We start from the raw sequence: 15,835 nt of genomic DNA, 5'->3' as shown, positions 1-15,835 counted from the left end.
ATATGAATGGGAATATACAGTACTTCAGTGATATTTTACTCATAAGAATTTCTAGGGATGCCAATAATTGTGGCCAACATGCATTGGAGAAAAACATTTATTTCATCATGAGATTCCCCCCCACCACTTTCAGTTGTTTTACTTCAATGATAGGTTCGAATTTTTGAATGAAAGATCAAAAGGATAACCAACGCAGATTTATTTCCATAGCTGCCTTTGCTCATATTTATGTTACTAAGGGTGCCAATATTAGTGAAGGGCACTTTAAATAGTAGTGCCTCTTACAGTATTACCAACACAAGGAAGGAACTTTATTTTACAGTCACATCCTACATCTCATAAGCTTGTACTACTAATAATTATTACAATAACTGGGTATAATAACTAGGAACTAACTCTGAACCTACACTAATCTTATCCCACGTAGTTACCTTATACTACCCAGTATTTTCTTAGTTAAGTACACACATTGTAAAAAGTGCAACCAAAATTTTATTAGCAAAAAGATTAACTGAATACCAATGATTACTATGAATGGATGAAGACATAAAAAGTACACAAGATGCAAGTGATTGTGTTGGATGTTGAGTTATCTTGTGAAAAGGAACTGTTGTTGTTCTTAAACTAATAAAAATAACTGAGGCAAACAAGTGAAAATTAATTTTTATTAACTGGTATCAGCTATATAATATCTAATGTAAATTAGAAAATCATATACCAATAATAAACAATGCCAAGGTATATGGAAAGAGGTTTAAGACACATTTGCCTTCTACATGGTCAAGTGAGCAGTGTAGTTAGTGTAAGCAGTCCTGTTAGGATTTTAAACAACCTATCCTACAGATTGAAACCAGTGTGTATGTTAAGTGTACACAGAGTGGCTCAGTGAAGGGTTGGATGATCTGCCATGAAATCAACATCAGAAAATTCTACAAAGCAATGTCAAGGCCAGTCTGTGAACTGAAGCCCTAAACATACACAAAGGCTTGAGCAAAGATACACTGCTGTATCCAAAACCTTCTGTCATCTCAGGAGAATTTCTCTACCTCATTTTTGATCAGGTACACACCGGGCTCCATTAATAACGGCATTTTGACACAAAGAAAGGAAAACCCTCTCGATTACTGTACATTTACTACTTGAAAAGGTAGAATTCAGTATATTTTCTAGGAAATGAACCCACAAATGGCTTTAACCATAGTCACATTTTAAAGGTCACATATTTGACACCTTTCTGGAGTTTTATTTGAGGTTTTGATGTCCGTAAGAATATATATTTGCGGTATAAGTACCAAAAACCATCTCAATATATTTTTACAGCTCCTCTCTTAGGAGCTCTGCTGAGAACAGAGTTTGGTCTAATTAATATTCATGAGCCTCTCTTCTGATTGGCCTGTTGTTTTCTGAGTGACACACGGCCAGGCCAACCACAGGTAACTAGGGTCAGCCGACGTCACAGCGCTAGCTGGAGGCAGCCCATTCAAACCAGCGCAGATTCGGCTACATAAGGAGCTTAAAATATCTTGTGATGTTGGGTGCCAGAATCGACGTAATACAGCCTCAAATTAGAAATTTGATCGCATATCTGCTGCCACTGCCATACAAAAAAAAACGACGACAGCTGTGGTTAAACGCGATAAAACGAGCAAACTGGACAGAAAAGATCATCAAAAATGCTTGCGTTTGCAGCGCACACTTCTTATCAGAAAAGATCCAATAAAGTATTGTCTTTTGTTGTTATGGGCTCGTCTACAGATTTCTTTTTCATTTACAGACTATGTCGTGTATTATGAGGTGATGCCTGTGTGCATGTGTATAAAACAACAAACTGACAATTTATATATAAATATATATAATCATTTGTAATTGTATATACACTGTTGTGATTAATTGTGGCTGGAACAATAATGTAGCTGTAAAAAAAGAGTTGCCTGGAAATTGAAATGTATATCTTCATCATGACTAGATAGACACGGTGAGTTTGTCTTTACTACACACGTTAGATGTGATCCACCTCATAGTAACAATCCTGTCAGATCGTCCATCCTTTGAGTGAGAGTGTAACGTTACAGGTCGGCTGTTCTGGTTTCGTGGTTAAAGTTAACCTTTTCGACATGTTTCCGTGTTGTTGTTGCTCAGCAATGGCATGGACGCGATGTTGTCTGGGGGTTTGGCTAAAGGAGAGTGGGACGGTGGGCGGTGACTGTGTAGTTCTGACGTCAACTTTTTACGGAAGTCACAACGGTTTGTGAAAACTCACAGCTACTTTATGCAGGCTGTGTGCATTTTACTGTGGACTGACTGTTTTGAAACTTATATGGTAGTTAAATAGCACCTAGACCTCCGTTATCATGAAAAAAGCCAGGACATTTCAGTTTTGACAATATGGGACCTTGGGACCTTTATTCAAACAATGGACTAAATATCAACTTATTAAAAATATAGTTTGAGACCTTTTATGAATCTGTTCTGGGATTCTGGGAGCACACATATTATTATGGCGTCTACCACACATTATGAGAACTTATGAGCGACAGAACACATTACACACGGGGTCTTCAAGCGCAGACAAAAACAGGACCGTATTGAAATCGAAAAAAAACAAACTGCGTATTCAAGCCAACAAACTACTAACGGTCATACATTTTATTAGATTTGAATAAGCATTTATTAGATATATATATATATATATATATAAACATTCTTTACCGTCTTGAATAAGGAGAGTGTGAATTGAGCAAGGAAAACAAATTGCTTAGGACTGTTTTATTGCTCCAAAAGGGAAGCATTCACATGGAATATTAGTGCAACATGCCAAAAAAAGTGTTTTGGAATTAAAGAAGTATTCCATATTTCACTAGAAAATTTCCATAATGTTTTGAAGGTTTTATTTGATTTAATTCCATGTTGCTTTTCCCTTGCCTGCCAAATTACAAGTTTACATTGTTTTAATATTCAGTTACCGATGCCATTATTAAAATTAGTCGCTTACTACACACGTTAGATGTGATCCACCTCATAGTAACAATCCTGTCAGATCGTCCATCCTTTGAGTGAGAGTGTAACGTTACAGGTCGGCTGTTCTGGTTTCGTGGTTAAAGTTAACCTTTTCGACATGTTTCCGTGTTGTTGTTGCTCAGCAATGGCATGGACGCGATGTTGTCTGGGGGTTTGGCTAAAGGAGAGTGGGACGGTGGGCGGTGACTGTGTAGTTCTGACGTCAACTTTTTACGGAAGTCACAACGGTTTGTGAAAACTCACAGCTACTTTATGCAGGCTGTGTGCATTTTACTGTGGACTGACTGTTTTGAAACTTATATGGTAGTTAAATAGCACCTAGACCTCCGTTATCATGAAAAAAGCCAGGACATTTCAGTTTTGACAATATGGGACCTTTAAAACATCCTTCAAACAATGGACTAAATATCAACTTATTAAAAATATAGTTTGAGACCTTTTATGAATCTGTTCTGGGAGTTACTCACCACACATATTATTATGGCGTCTACCACACATTATGAGAACTTATGAGCGACAGAACACATTACACACGGGGTCTTCAAGCGCAGACAAAAACAGGACCGTATTGAAATCGAAAAAAAACAAACTGCGTATTCAAGCCAACAAACTACTAACGGTCATACATTTTATTAGATTTGAATAAGCATTTATTAGATATATATATATATATATATATAAACATTCTTTACCGTCTTGAATAAGGAGAGTGTGAATTGAGCAAGGAAAACAAATTGCTTAGGACTGTTTTATTGCTCCAAAAGGGAAGCATTCACATGGAATATTAGTGCAACATGCCAAAAAAAGTGTTTTGGAATTAAAGAAGTATTCCATATTTCACTAGAAAATTTCCATAATGTTTTGAAGGTTTTATTTGATTTAATTCCATGTTGCTTTTCCCTTGCCTGCCAAATTACAAGTTTACATTGTTTTAATATTCAGTTACCGATGCCATTATTAAAATTAGTCGCTCGCCACCTGCCATGATTCTTTGATTCCATGTCAAATAACCGAGTTATCATTTTTATTTTGATTAGAGACGCTGCATCTATTGTGCCCTACACAGACTTTGTGGTGACATTCATATGCCTTCATAACTCTTAAATACAATCTTTCTGAAATGACCTGCACACACCATTACATGCAATGCTATACTGTATATGTCATGCACACTACATCTCTGATCCGGCCAAAGAGGTTAAAATGTTTTCAAACATCTAAACCATAGAGACTCATTTCTCACATAACAGCAAGTGACGTTTTTGCGCTGCATAATCTCCGTTGAATACAGCCACAGACTGCCAGTCATTCTCCCTAGACTGCTGATGTCTCAGAAGAACAGAAACATGCCACCTCATTTACAATAGCTGGGCAAGACATTAAGGCATCTAAAACATCCACTAATTCATAAGCACTACTGATTGTATGAAATAAAATGGAAGGCCAACAGGGACATAATGTTTTAACTGCAAATACCAAATGAGTGGGACTATTGCATAACATCTGCAGAAGATGATTTACTCTGCTCCACAATGCAAAACAGTACAATAATAAATAAAGTTCTTGACATCAGATTCAGCTTGTTTTCATTTTATAAAAAGACTGACGCTCTGCCAAGAGAGCAAGTGACCCCTGAAAACTCATGTTTAAAATTACAATAAATAAAATCCCAATTAACAAAACCCTTGAATCTAAACTATTACTGTACTGTAACAAAGCAATCAACTCAATCAAGTTTTACAGTATTCACTATAATATTCCCAACATAATAGTCAGTGAATCCCCAAAGGCATCTGAGTGGTGCGGAGGTCACGCCAATAGGAGAATTATTCCACTGTAAAGAACATCTAAACACACTCTTTAGAAACTAAACGTCTGACTGAGTAAGAAAAATGGGTGTCTTTAACATGAGAACCTTAGAAATTGATTTTGAGGAATCAATAGTCCCGAGATGATCACATTCAGATCAGAACCACCAATCCCAAAACTCTCGGAAAAGAAGAGGTGAAAAAGCAGAGAAAATCAGACCCTCATTACAGAGAACCGCACGGACTTCAGAAGCTCGGTCTGATCTCTGGACTGACTTTGACCTACAGTGGGTTTGTGCTGTGCTTGAATCTCATTGGTTGACAGGATCCTCCAGCAGTCCATACTTGCCCTCAAGTACCTGAACTGTAGCAGAGAGAGCACTGCAAGACAAGACAAGAGACAGGCCCATATTTGATTTGAAGTAGGGATGTATCAAGATGGTTGACTAAATGACTAGTAGACTAGTGAGGCCAACTGATCAGTGCTGGATCAAAGAAAAGATGTCAAAATATGGTGTAATGGATTTATGTAAAATTGAAAATTATTCTGACCTGTATATATTAAAAGAATAAGTGATCGTACCAAAGTCCCTTTGGATAAAAGTTTCTGCAAAATGACTAAATGTTATTATATTTTAAATTATTAAAAACTTCTTGCTGACAAATGGATAATACCTCGTGGTTTGAAGGATAGTGGTAAAGATTTCAAATTACAATTAATTAGTTCTATGGGCCGCACTGTGATCCTTAACCCTTAAATGCATAAATGTTTCGCCAATCATTATTACATATTATTCAGGTCTTCAGCGACCTGGACCTATATATCCAGCACGGATGGATCTCTAACTGCTGCAATAGCAAAAAACTCTTGATATTTTAAGAACAATTACAAAAGAATAAAATAAAGCATATTTCATTACCTATTGAAACTTAAAAGGGTTCCATTTGAGCAGATGATTTTACCCTCGCTGTCATCGTCATTCACGATCTCAGCCATATTCTCAAAACTATCATTTTTAATTACTTCATATATTTTGATCACTGGCAGCTTAATAAATCACATCCAGCATCAAATGGCAGTGACATTTATATTTCATTGCGTACAGTAATTGCTCTGCAGTAAAGCCATTCAAACCACTTCAATTTTTGCTGATGATATTAGTTTGTTTTATGCCTGATGTAATTATGAGTGAAACGTCACGTAATCATTGTGTATCAAACAGTGCCACCTTGAGGAAAAAATATGCATTGCACATATTGAGTCATCAGATATGTAAATATAGTTGCGCAGGAAAAAATACACATTTACATACCTTGGGTCTCTAGCGACACTATACACTTTTTACAAAATTTATCAGAAAACAGGCAATTTTTTTATTATATTGTTTATGACTAATAGATTGAGGAATACTAAGAAAGTTGATGTCTACTAACTTAAGAGAATGATGTCTCGGGTCGCTAAAGACCCGAGGTATGCATTTAAGGGGTAATTGAATCTTTTAATGTCATCTAATGATTCTTGTTCTAAATATGACCGACAAGATTTTGTGGTACGTAAAATATTGTTACATTGATATTTTAGTGAGTGTCTTATGTAAATCATGGGGAAAATGTAGCAAATAATTTTTTCTAAGAAAAGAACCCGAACAGGACATATTCTAATGTGCGGAAAAAAAATAATGCTGTATTACACCTTTATTGTATTATTGCTTGAAACCCGCCCCTTTTTGTTATTGAACTAATATATATATATATATATATATATATATATACACATATACATACATCTGATTTTGGAAGTTTTTTTAAACATTGGTTTCTTATTTAATTGGTTCCACATTATTTGCTGATTTTCACTTTATTTAAACCGTGTGTAATTTATTTATTTTATTTGACATCAAGGTGTATGCCGTGCCTCCAAGCTTTCTTACTCGTTTTGCTAATAAACGTTCTACGTTTCTTATTTATTTGGTTATATATTATACATGTTTACTTGTTTCCAGTTTTGTACATTTAAACTATGCAAGTTATTTGTTATTTTATATTAGGCATAGCCTGCCCTATAGCATGGTGTATTTTTATTTGTTAATAAAAGTTCTGTTTTATATATAGGCTAAAGTGAGTTTGACGTATTTTGTTGTTGCATCCAAGCAATTGACGCCGAACTGCCGCTAATTCAAAAGTGAATGTAAAATGCGCACAGCGCTTTTAAGCTATTTAAAAGTGAAGGAAAGCGAGGAAAAGAAGGAAAATTAAAATGAACTAAAAACGAACAATTGCTTTACTCCGAATTGCTACTATTTGAAAGTGAAAGTAAAATGCGCACACCGCTTTTACAAGCTATTGGAAAGCGAGGAAAAGAGGGAACGCCCCCGTGGTGATACCGGTATTATCGGTGTTGTCACACGTCGATTAACACACCACACACACACACCATTTTGACAACATTTAGAATAAATAAATAAATAATGCAAAGCACTTTTATGAATCTGTATGTATGAATGTTAATATGGTTGCGAGTTGCTCACCATCCGGGTCTGATTATACGGTATCTGCTGCACACAGACAGATCCACAACTGTTGAACCCAAACGGCTTTTATCTCCAATCGGGCCACCGTCCACCACAACAGCCAGACTGGGCCACAGATCCTCAAACTCCTGCAGAAAACCACCAACACGTCAAACACACACTGAGGCCCATTTAGAAATAACCTAGTTTTGTACTTACGTTAGCAGCAACTGAGCTGGTTTGTGCGCTGACGTTAGCACTGGTGAGAGCAAGCGGCTCGCCGCACATCTGACAGAGACGCCTCATGAACGGATGGTCTGGAACACGAACCCCTATGAGCTACGGCACACAAAACATTAAATGACACAGAAGACAGACAACAACAGAGGACAGTACTGAGATCTACACACAAAAAAAGAAAAAAAAGTGCGCTTCAGTGTATTAAATGTGCACTTGTAGTGTACTTCAGATTTTAAAAGTACATACCAGTTTCTTAACACACTTAAGTACACTGTGCATAATGTAATAATGTCAAATGGAAAGGTTTAAGGTACATTTCAAATCAATATTTTAATAATCTTTTGTTGTGCTTTAATGAAGTACACATTTTGATGTGCTGAACACACTAAAGCACATGAAAAGTACTTGATTATAATTTTTAATTGTGTATTTGACATTTAAAGGTAATATTTTAAATGCACTAACCAGACAGCTTCATTACAAATATATTTAAATACATGACAAGTTTCAATAGAAATGTCATTAAAGTATATTTTAGTTTATAATAAATGCTTGTCAGTACATTCAGCAGTGACACTTTAACCATATTGCAAAGATAAAGAATTATGAAATTACATAAGATGTACCCAAGTTCTAATATTAAAATTAAGTGGGTCAAAAAGTTAAACTAACTGCATTTAATATAAATTTAAACTTTACTAATTGTAAATAACATGCAATTATGTTCAAATACATTACATTCAGCTCTCACCTAAAGTAGATTACCTTCTTAAGAAGTGCTCTTTAAAAGTATGCTCAAGTATTCTTTCACAAGGGGTATATATATATATATATATTCATATTCAAGCAAACAGAGAATAGCGAAAGCAAACCTTGGTAAAAGGATTGAGGTCTCCGTTCAGTGTGGAGGATCTTTCCAGAACTAGTGTAACAGGTCCAGGCAGCAGATCTCGGAGCAGCTCCTCCTTCACAGACACCTTACAGAATCTGAAAGCATTCAGAACCGCCTTGCAACACAGATACTGTACTGTCACTCTATCACCATGATACTTTGATATATATTCCGTAAGTGCATATGAAGTCACTTAAAATATTTGTTGCAGTCAAATCACCACAGTGCAATGTCAATGTCACTACTATTCAAAAAAAAAAAAAGAGATGGTACAATTCTCTAATATTTTTGAAAGTCTCTTGATCAAAAATACAGTAGAAAGTATATTGTAAATACAGTAAATAACTATAAAACTACAGCTTTATTGTGAAACATTAATTCAATTTAAAAGAACTGTTTTCTATTCTAAAATGTAATTTATTTCTGTGATCAAAGCTGTATTTTCAGCATCATTACTCCAGTCTTCAGTGTAACATGATCTTCAGAAATCAGTATAATATGCTGATTTGCTGCCCAAGAAACATTTCTGATTATTATCAAAGTTGTGCTGCCAAAAACTGTGGAAACAGAGACATTTTCAAGATTCTTTGATGTAGAATGTTCAAAAGAACTTTTGTATCATTATAAAATATCCGCAATTGCAGTTTTGAATAATTTAAATGCAGTATTACAGAATAAAAGAAAAAACTAAAACTAATAAAATATCTTACTGACCCCAAACCTCTCAACAGCAGTGTTGTTTCAGTAAATGGCTCTGAGAACTAACCTGTAGATGTCCTGTATTTCTCCGACACAGATGGCTAGAGGTTTGTCTCCATTCCTTCCTTTGATATCATAAACTCTCCTGACGGCCGCAGAGTTTTGAGCCACACAGGCCAGACCGTAGATGGTGTCAGTGGGAACGGCCACGACCTGCCCCGCTTTCAGAGCCTTGACTGTGGCGCTCAGGATCTCCGTCCACTCTGTGCTCACAACAAACAACAAATACACCAGATGATTATAAACTACAGGCACATCCCAAGTGCCGATCCTTCAAAATACAGACTTCAGTTTTTCCTTCTTACTGATATATTAGGGACTATACATTAAAAGGTTTTTATTTTGTAAACACCTTGTATTTTCAGATCCATCAACACCACATTATGAAGATCACATTAAAAAAAAAAAAATAAATACAATAAGCTGAACAAAGAGTGAAATAAACCATTGTTATGCGTGTCTGTGCTTCTTTTTTTTAAACTGTATTTTTACTCAAATTATTAAATGTCTCAAAGTTGTCAAAACCAACAATTTTAGCCCAAATGAAGTTAACAAAAATAAGTGTAGCCTACTTGGTTACCAGGGAGACAATTGGATATTTTTACTTATGAGACTACCTTTAAAAAGCCATTATTTTTCTAAAATGTAATTATGTATTTAGATACATAAATCGCTAGCTATGACATTGACAAATTTACAACAAAAATAGTTGAACATGTAATTTCCACCACAGAATATCACTCCAGGGTCATGAACCTATTTTAGCACCAGTCGTTCATAATACAGGTGCATCTCAATAAATTAGAATGTCGTGGAAAAGTTCATTTATTTCAGTAATTCAACTCAAATTGTGAAACTTGTGACTGCTTGAAATAGCGGAAATAACACTGTAGCAGAATAATCATGACAACATTGAGCCGTCGTTGAGCCGTTTAAAGACAATACATGACTAGCGAGGGTGTTTACTATTAGTCCACAGAGCCAAAAGTGCCACAGCTGAGAGTAAAATATTATAGGAATACGGAAACGGAGCGTGCGCTGTAAACCACGAGCAGAAAAATGACAGTAGCGTTTGTTTCTCGACTAAAAAGAAGCACATTCGAGAGCATAAATGGCCATATATTACCCTGCTGCTGCTGCTGCTGTGAGCTCGGGTCAGCGGAGCTCTGCGCTGATAACCGCAGGACTCTCGTCTTTAGCTCTTTACACATGCCGACGCTCCTAAACCTCCTATTTAGTGTGAACGAGTCAATATTTAAACGTATGCCGGCCGTACGAATATAACTGAAGAGTACCATAAACAGCTCGGCTCAATGACAGCATGCGTTCATAAACCAGGAAGCCACGCTTGACAGCACTTCAAAATAAAAGTCCCTTCATAACAACACTACGGTACAAAAAAAAAAACAAACATTTAAATTACTTTTAAATTTAGATCTTTATTTCAGTCGTGCAGGAACAACAGATTCCGAGTAAGCAATCCAGGTGCATCTTGTTAAGACCGATAAATATAATTAACTTGCTCGTGTAATTAATTGGGACTAATTACTAATCAATATAATTAAGATCGACCGCTTCCGGATTTACCGTTTCACAAAGAAAACTAAAAATGGCGTCAGTTACAGGTGAGATATATTTCGTACATTTAAAGAATAATGCCATAGATTGATATTTCTTATTAATGTCCATACTTCAGAAAACACAGATGAATCAAACACCCAAATAAAAGATATTCCTGCAGATCAGGTAAATTGCATGTTTCTGTATTTATTTATTTGACTACTTAATTCACTAATAAATATATATTTCAAACAGTGCCCTTCTGTGAGACATCTGGAGGCTCTTGATGGAAAAATCTCTGGCAGACAAGAACAGATCGAGCTCTGCACCGTGATCCTGAATGACCTGCTGGAAATTCAGAAAATAGTCGCTGTAGGTTTTTAATATAGTTTATAGGTGTGCTTCTAAAGTGCTGTTTGCAGAGCTACTCATTCAAATGTTTATTTTGGTAGGAAAGACGCCTTGAAAATGCATCCCTTCCAGGACTGGATAACTGAACGGTTTCCTTTCAGTATTTGAAATCTACAAGTATGCATATATAAATAAAATCTTAATGTGAATGTGATAGAGCAATTTCTTTCTGAAACAAGTAAAATAATGTAACCACTCGGACAGGATTTTACGGGTATTGTATTGCTTTTTGATTCAAAAAGTTATTACTTTATACAAAACGAGCATATGAGAAAAATGTCACATTATACATTCTTTAAAAATACAGATCTTTACAGTTTCCTCACACTTTGGGTATCAAAAGCAGTCCTCGTGGAAGCATTTGTTTCGTCTTTACTTCACGTTTCTGAGACTCCACTAACATGCCAGACCAACTTCTCCTCTTGTCTAGTGTCCTTGATGCTGCCTGGACCCAAAGAAATCCAGAATAAGGAAAAGCAATGGTTTATTAAGCTAGATTGTTGCATTAAATCATAAGTTAATGCCTTAGAAAGTCCAATGTGTGAAACGTGATGATGATGGCACCTGATGAAGGTGGAACAATAATAATAAAAAAAACAACATTGCGGGTTGTCAGTCGATCTTGAGCAAGAACAAAACCAGAAGGGTTGACAGTCAAGCAAGTAGTTCTTTCACCAGTATTTTTCCAACATTAAAACAAATGCAAGATTTTCATGTCATGTGGGGGTCAATAAAAAAAAAAAATACATTGAAGCAGCAATAATTTTCAACAGGAAAAATATACATATATAACATTGCAATGCCCAGATACAAAACAAAACCGATTAAGTCACACCAAACATAACTGTACACAACAAACATTGAGACAAAAAAAAAAAAGGCTTTTAAACTTGAAATGCTCAATGCAATAGGACACGGCTGTTTCTCTAAATGATGACTTGCATACTAAAATGACCACGGAATGCTAACGCACATGACATTTTGCTTATGAACATGTCCAGATGGAGTGATTTTATGTTTTTTCTATATGCTCCATGACATTGCATAGTTGCTTATTTTTGTTAGGTGATGAATAATAACTGCCTTCAATCAAAATTAATCTTTCATGTAAAGTACCTTGTCAAAACTAGAGTCCTATGCGAACAAAACAAGGTCGGAAAGCATGTGCATTATTATAATTATTAAGGTACGGTTGATCATTATATTGGCTGGACCCCAAAGTGCGTGCATTTATTAGGGAAAAACTGTGTTGTTCAGACAGATCGCATTATAATGTTCTAGTACTAGGTTTGCACAGGTCCCATTAATAGATATTTAAAAAGAAAATGTAGTGGATAAATAAAGCAACTGATTAACATTTTGGGAGCGACGTACACAGAGCAATGAAGCATCACTGTCAGTTCACCGTTTCATTTGGCACTAGATAGGAAAAGGCTCGCTCGGTAATATCTATCCGATTCAAATTCTCCATATCTAGTCCATGCTGAAATGAAATAACCATCACGAGTTGTAAGGCAATTCTTGTCCTACTTGAGTCTGAAACACAAGGATCTGCGGAGAACTACATACTGCATAAGAGATGCACAGGTGACAGTAAAGGCAGTGCAGAGTCACGTCTCTCATCTCATCTCACACCCAAAGTCTGATTTCTCATAGTTCTATACAAAAATACAAATACAATCTAAAGGCTTAAACATTTATCATCTCAAATGTACTATGTATTTACATGACGGTCATCTCTTTAGAACCTCTATACAGCAGTGGTATATAAATGAGGGGCAAACGAGCGGCGTTGAACCGTGGCTGGGTAGTGCACTACAAGCAGGTTCAAAACAACAGCTCAGATGAGTTGTGTCTGCTTATCTGGTCAGCGCACGCACACACACACACACATGCACACACACACACACACACACACACGCGCGCTTATCATCTCAGAATATACCGCTGCTTGTTTTTCTGCATCCCTGAGTGGGTCACAAGAGACTCACACGGGTTTAGAAACGGGGTTCACGAAAGAAAAAGTGCAGGGAGACACTGATAAAGGGAGGGAAACAGAGATCTGTAACAACCGATGGGGGGAAAAATAAACAAAGGAGACCCAACCACATGCATATCACAAAGGCAAAAGTGTTTGATTTCATCACAGAGTATTCAAGAGCGATCATATTTGATCATAAATCAAGAGGGGAAAAAAAAATTTTTTTTGCATAAAGAAAAAGACTATATATTGCATATTGTGGCTACAAATTAAGAACTTCTTCCCATGACTTGTTAATTCATTGCCACAATTTACTAATTTGTTCCCTTGATTTAACAATCATGGCCACATACTAATTTAACTAAAACAAGGGAACGATTTAGTAAATAGTAGCCACAATTCACTACAATGAGGTGAGTGAATTCATGAATTGTGGCCACGATATATTAATTTGATTCCTCATTGTAGTAAATCATGGTCATTATATAATTAAACCTAATTAGTAAATCGTGTTACAAGAAAAAACTTTGTTGTGGGAACGAATTCTTAATTTGTGGTCACGAGATATATATATGTAATTTTTTATAAATTAAAATCAGTCTAAATTCAATTCAGTTTAAATAATATATTTATTTTTATTTATTGTTTATATTATTTTTACATTACTATAATGAAAATTGGAGGAATGAAATTGTCATTAATATAAAAAAAGAAGAAAAAGTAACATTTTATTTAAAATGAATATTTTTGTTTTGATTGTGGGAAATATGACCCAGAAAATGTCTAGACAGGTTTCGTGAGATTCATTTAAAGACACAGTTTGGGGAAAATCTAGAAAAATATAGTGAAAAGTTGGGGAAAAGAGCTAAATTTATCCAACAATTGAGTATTTTAATAAATTAACATTCATAAAATTAAATACTAAGTTATTATAGGCAGCCAAACAAACCTAAATTACATATAAAAGGCAGGTAAATGTTGAACGCAGTTTATCAAGAGTGACAAACTGTAAAATAAAATCTCAAAAATCACATTATTATTATTTTTTGAGCACTGCAGCCTTTCTAATAAATTACACATAAAATACTTCAACGTTTCAATGTGCAGGACTTTTCGTAGATGACTTCATTACCCACAAACTGTGATGAAGGCCTTGCTTTTGAAGTCTCAGACGCACCAGTGAACTAACGTGTAGTAAATTCCCATCCATCTAGTGGGTTTCGAGTTTAAACTCAAGTACAGCATGTGGCCGGGCGAAGACTCGTCTTGTTTTGTACGGAGAATCTCTAGAAGCAGATTTAGATCTTTAAATAATCTCTGAAATAATCGACCAAAACAGTGGGGTTAAAACACTACCGAGACTCAAATCATTATGAGAAGCAACTAATGGCGCTTTTCCACTGCATGGTACGGCACGGTACGGTTCAATTTTGGGGGGTTTTCCACTGGGTACAGTACCTGGTACTTTTTTTAGTACCACCTCAGTTGGGGTTCCAAGTGAACCGTACCGTTACCAAAACGTGACGTGTAAACTCTACTGATCACGGATTGGCCGGAGAGAATCGTCACTACCTGCATCACTGAACTTGCGACATGAGACACAAACAGACCCGCTAGATTTAAATCAGCACAGCCAGCAAAGGATCGAACGCAACTGTTTTAAACAAGCGCACCTTTTTTAACAACCAAAAAGTGGCTGTTCCCCCTGTTGAGGAAGAACAGACGTTCCTCTCGTTGATAGCAGAGGAGCAGATCCAACGAGAGCTTGATGGGGCGACGTGGAATGAAAAAGTTTTTTTAGGAGTCGGCGCAACTATAACGACATGTGAATAATCCCGCCCATTCTAAAGCGATACTAAACTGCAGTGGAAACGCAAACCGAGCCGAGCCGTACCGTACTGTACTGAGCCGAACCGAGCCGAGTCGTACCACGCAGTGGAAAAGCGCCATAAGCTACTTCTCCTGGTGCCCTAAACTGCTCCACGTGCTACTCTCCCTTAAAAGTGCACCAAAAACCACTCCGTTTCACACAGACCTGGGGAGAGATGCGTGCCTATAGCAGAGGTACAGGTGTATGTGAGATACCCATCCGTACACGGTACAGATGAACAGTGAGGCCTGGGCCTCTAGGGGGCGCTGCTGCTGCTGCCTCCATCAGTCAAGCCGAACTCATCCGCCACCATCAGCAGAGCCTCTATGTTGGCTGTGGTGTCTGGACTGAGCAGATCTGAGACATCTATGCCGGCCAGGCCTTCGCTGGGGGTGTTGGGGGTCACCGGAGTGGCCAGGTTGTCCTGTTGGGGCTGAGCGGGGTTCTCTTTGGATGGGCAGCAGGATGGAGGTTCTTCGGGGAGGGCAGGAGGAGCTGGAGGAGCAGGAGGCGGTGCAGCAGGAGGTGGCGACGTGTTCTGTGACTTCTCCAGTGAGGAGGCAGCGCTCTTGTCTTTAGCCGAGTCTCTGCAGGCACACTGACACTGGCAGGACTCCTCCTGCTTTATGATGATGACCGGCAGACTCAGACCGATCTGCTGCACTGCGTTCCCTGAAACAACCACAACAACTACCTGTGAGAGACACTCATGGCAATCTGTACTGCACTCTCTGTTAGAGCTGCACGATAATGGGTATAAAATTATCTTTGGTTATCTCACTCAAA

The 15,835-nt window shown here is 36.9% G+C and overlaps 2 protein-coding genes across 5 annotated transcripts in view; both read right to left on the bottom strand.

Moving 5' to 3' along the window:
• Positions 1-3,352: 3,352 nt before the first annotated feature.
• Positions 3,353-10,694, bottom strand: yrdc (yrdC N(6)-threonylcarbamoyltransferase domain containing). Of its 2 annotated transcripts, none has more exons than XM_016290367.1 (6): positions 10,354-10,694; positions 9,235-9,430; positions 8,449-8,563; positions 7,556-7,675; positions 7,355-7,485; positions 3,353-5,207 (listed from the first exon to the last, which is right to left on the bottom strand). In XM_016290367.1, the coding sequence occupies exons 1-6, from the start codon at positions 10,523-10,525 to the stop codon at positions 5,138-5,140; spliced, it is 804 nt and encodes a 267-aa protein (XP_016145853.1). In that variant the 5' UTR covers positions 10,526-10,694; the 3' UTR covers positions 3,353-5,137. The 2 variants fall into 2 exon arrangements, with proteins under 2 accessions (XP_016145853.1, XP_016145854.1); XM_016290368.1 differs by having other exon boundaries at positions 9,235-9,431; positions 10,358-10,694.
• Positions 10,695-15,019: 4,325 nt separating this feature from the next.
• mtf1 (metal-regulatory transcription factor 1) overlaps positions 15,020-15,835 on the bottom strand; it is a 28,723-nt gene continuing 27,907 nt past the window's right edge. For all 3 annotated transcript variants that reach the window (XM_016290364.1, XM_016290365.1, XM_016290366.1), the window contains one exon: positions 15,020-15,721. In XM_016290364.1, coding sequence (XP_016145850.1) covers positions 15,306-15,721 — 416 coding nt within the window. In that variant the 3' untranslated portion in view covers positions 15,020-15,305. The remainder of the gene's footprint in view (positions 15,722-15,835) is intronic.

The sequence above is a fragment of the Sinocyclocheilus grahami genome, unplaced genomic scaffold, assembly GCF_001515645.1.
Source record: "Sinocyclocheilus grahami isolate Dianchi unplaced genomic scaffold, SAMN03320097.WGS_v1.1 scaffold258.1, whole genome shotgun sequence".
NCBI lineage: Eukaryota > Metazoa > Chordata > Actinopteri > Cypriniformes > Cyprinidae > Sinocyclocheilus > Sinocyclocheilus grahami.
Note: the sequence above shows the minus strand (reverse complement) of the source record. Positions and strands in the feature narration are given on the sequence as shown.

Coding starts and splice junctions, on each gene's coding strand:
- yrdc (XM_016290367.1), bottom strand. CDS start 10,525: ATGGTACTCTTCAGTTATATTCGTACGGCCGGCATACGTTTAAATATT. Junction 8,564..9,234: donor GAAATACAGGACATCTACAG/GTTAGTTCTCAG, acceptor GAATGCTTTCAG/ATTCTGTAAGGTGTCTGTGA. Junction 7,676..8,448: donor ACCTCAATCCTTTTACCAAG/GTTTGCTTTCGC, acceptor TGTGTGCCGTAG/CTCATAGGGGTTCGTGTTCC.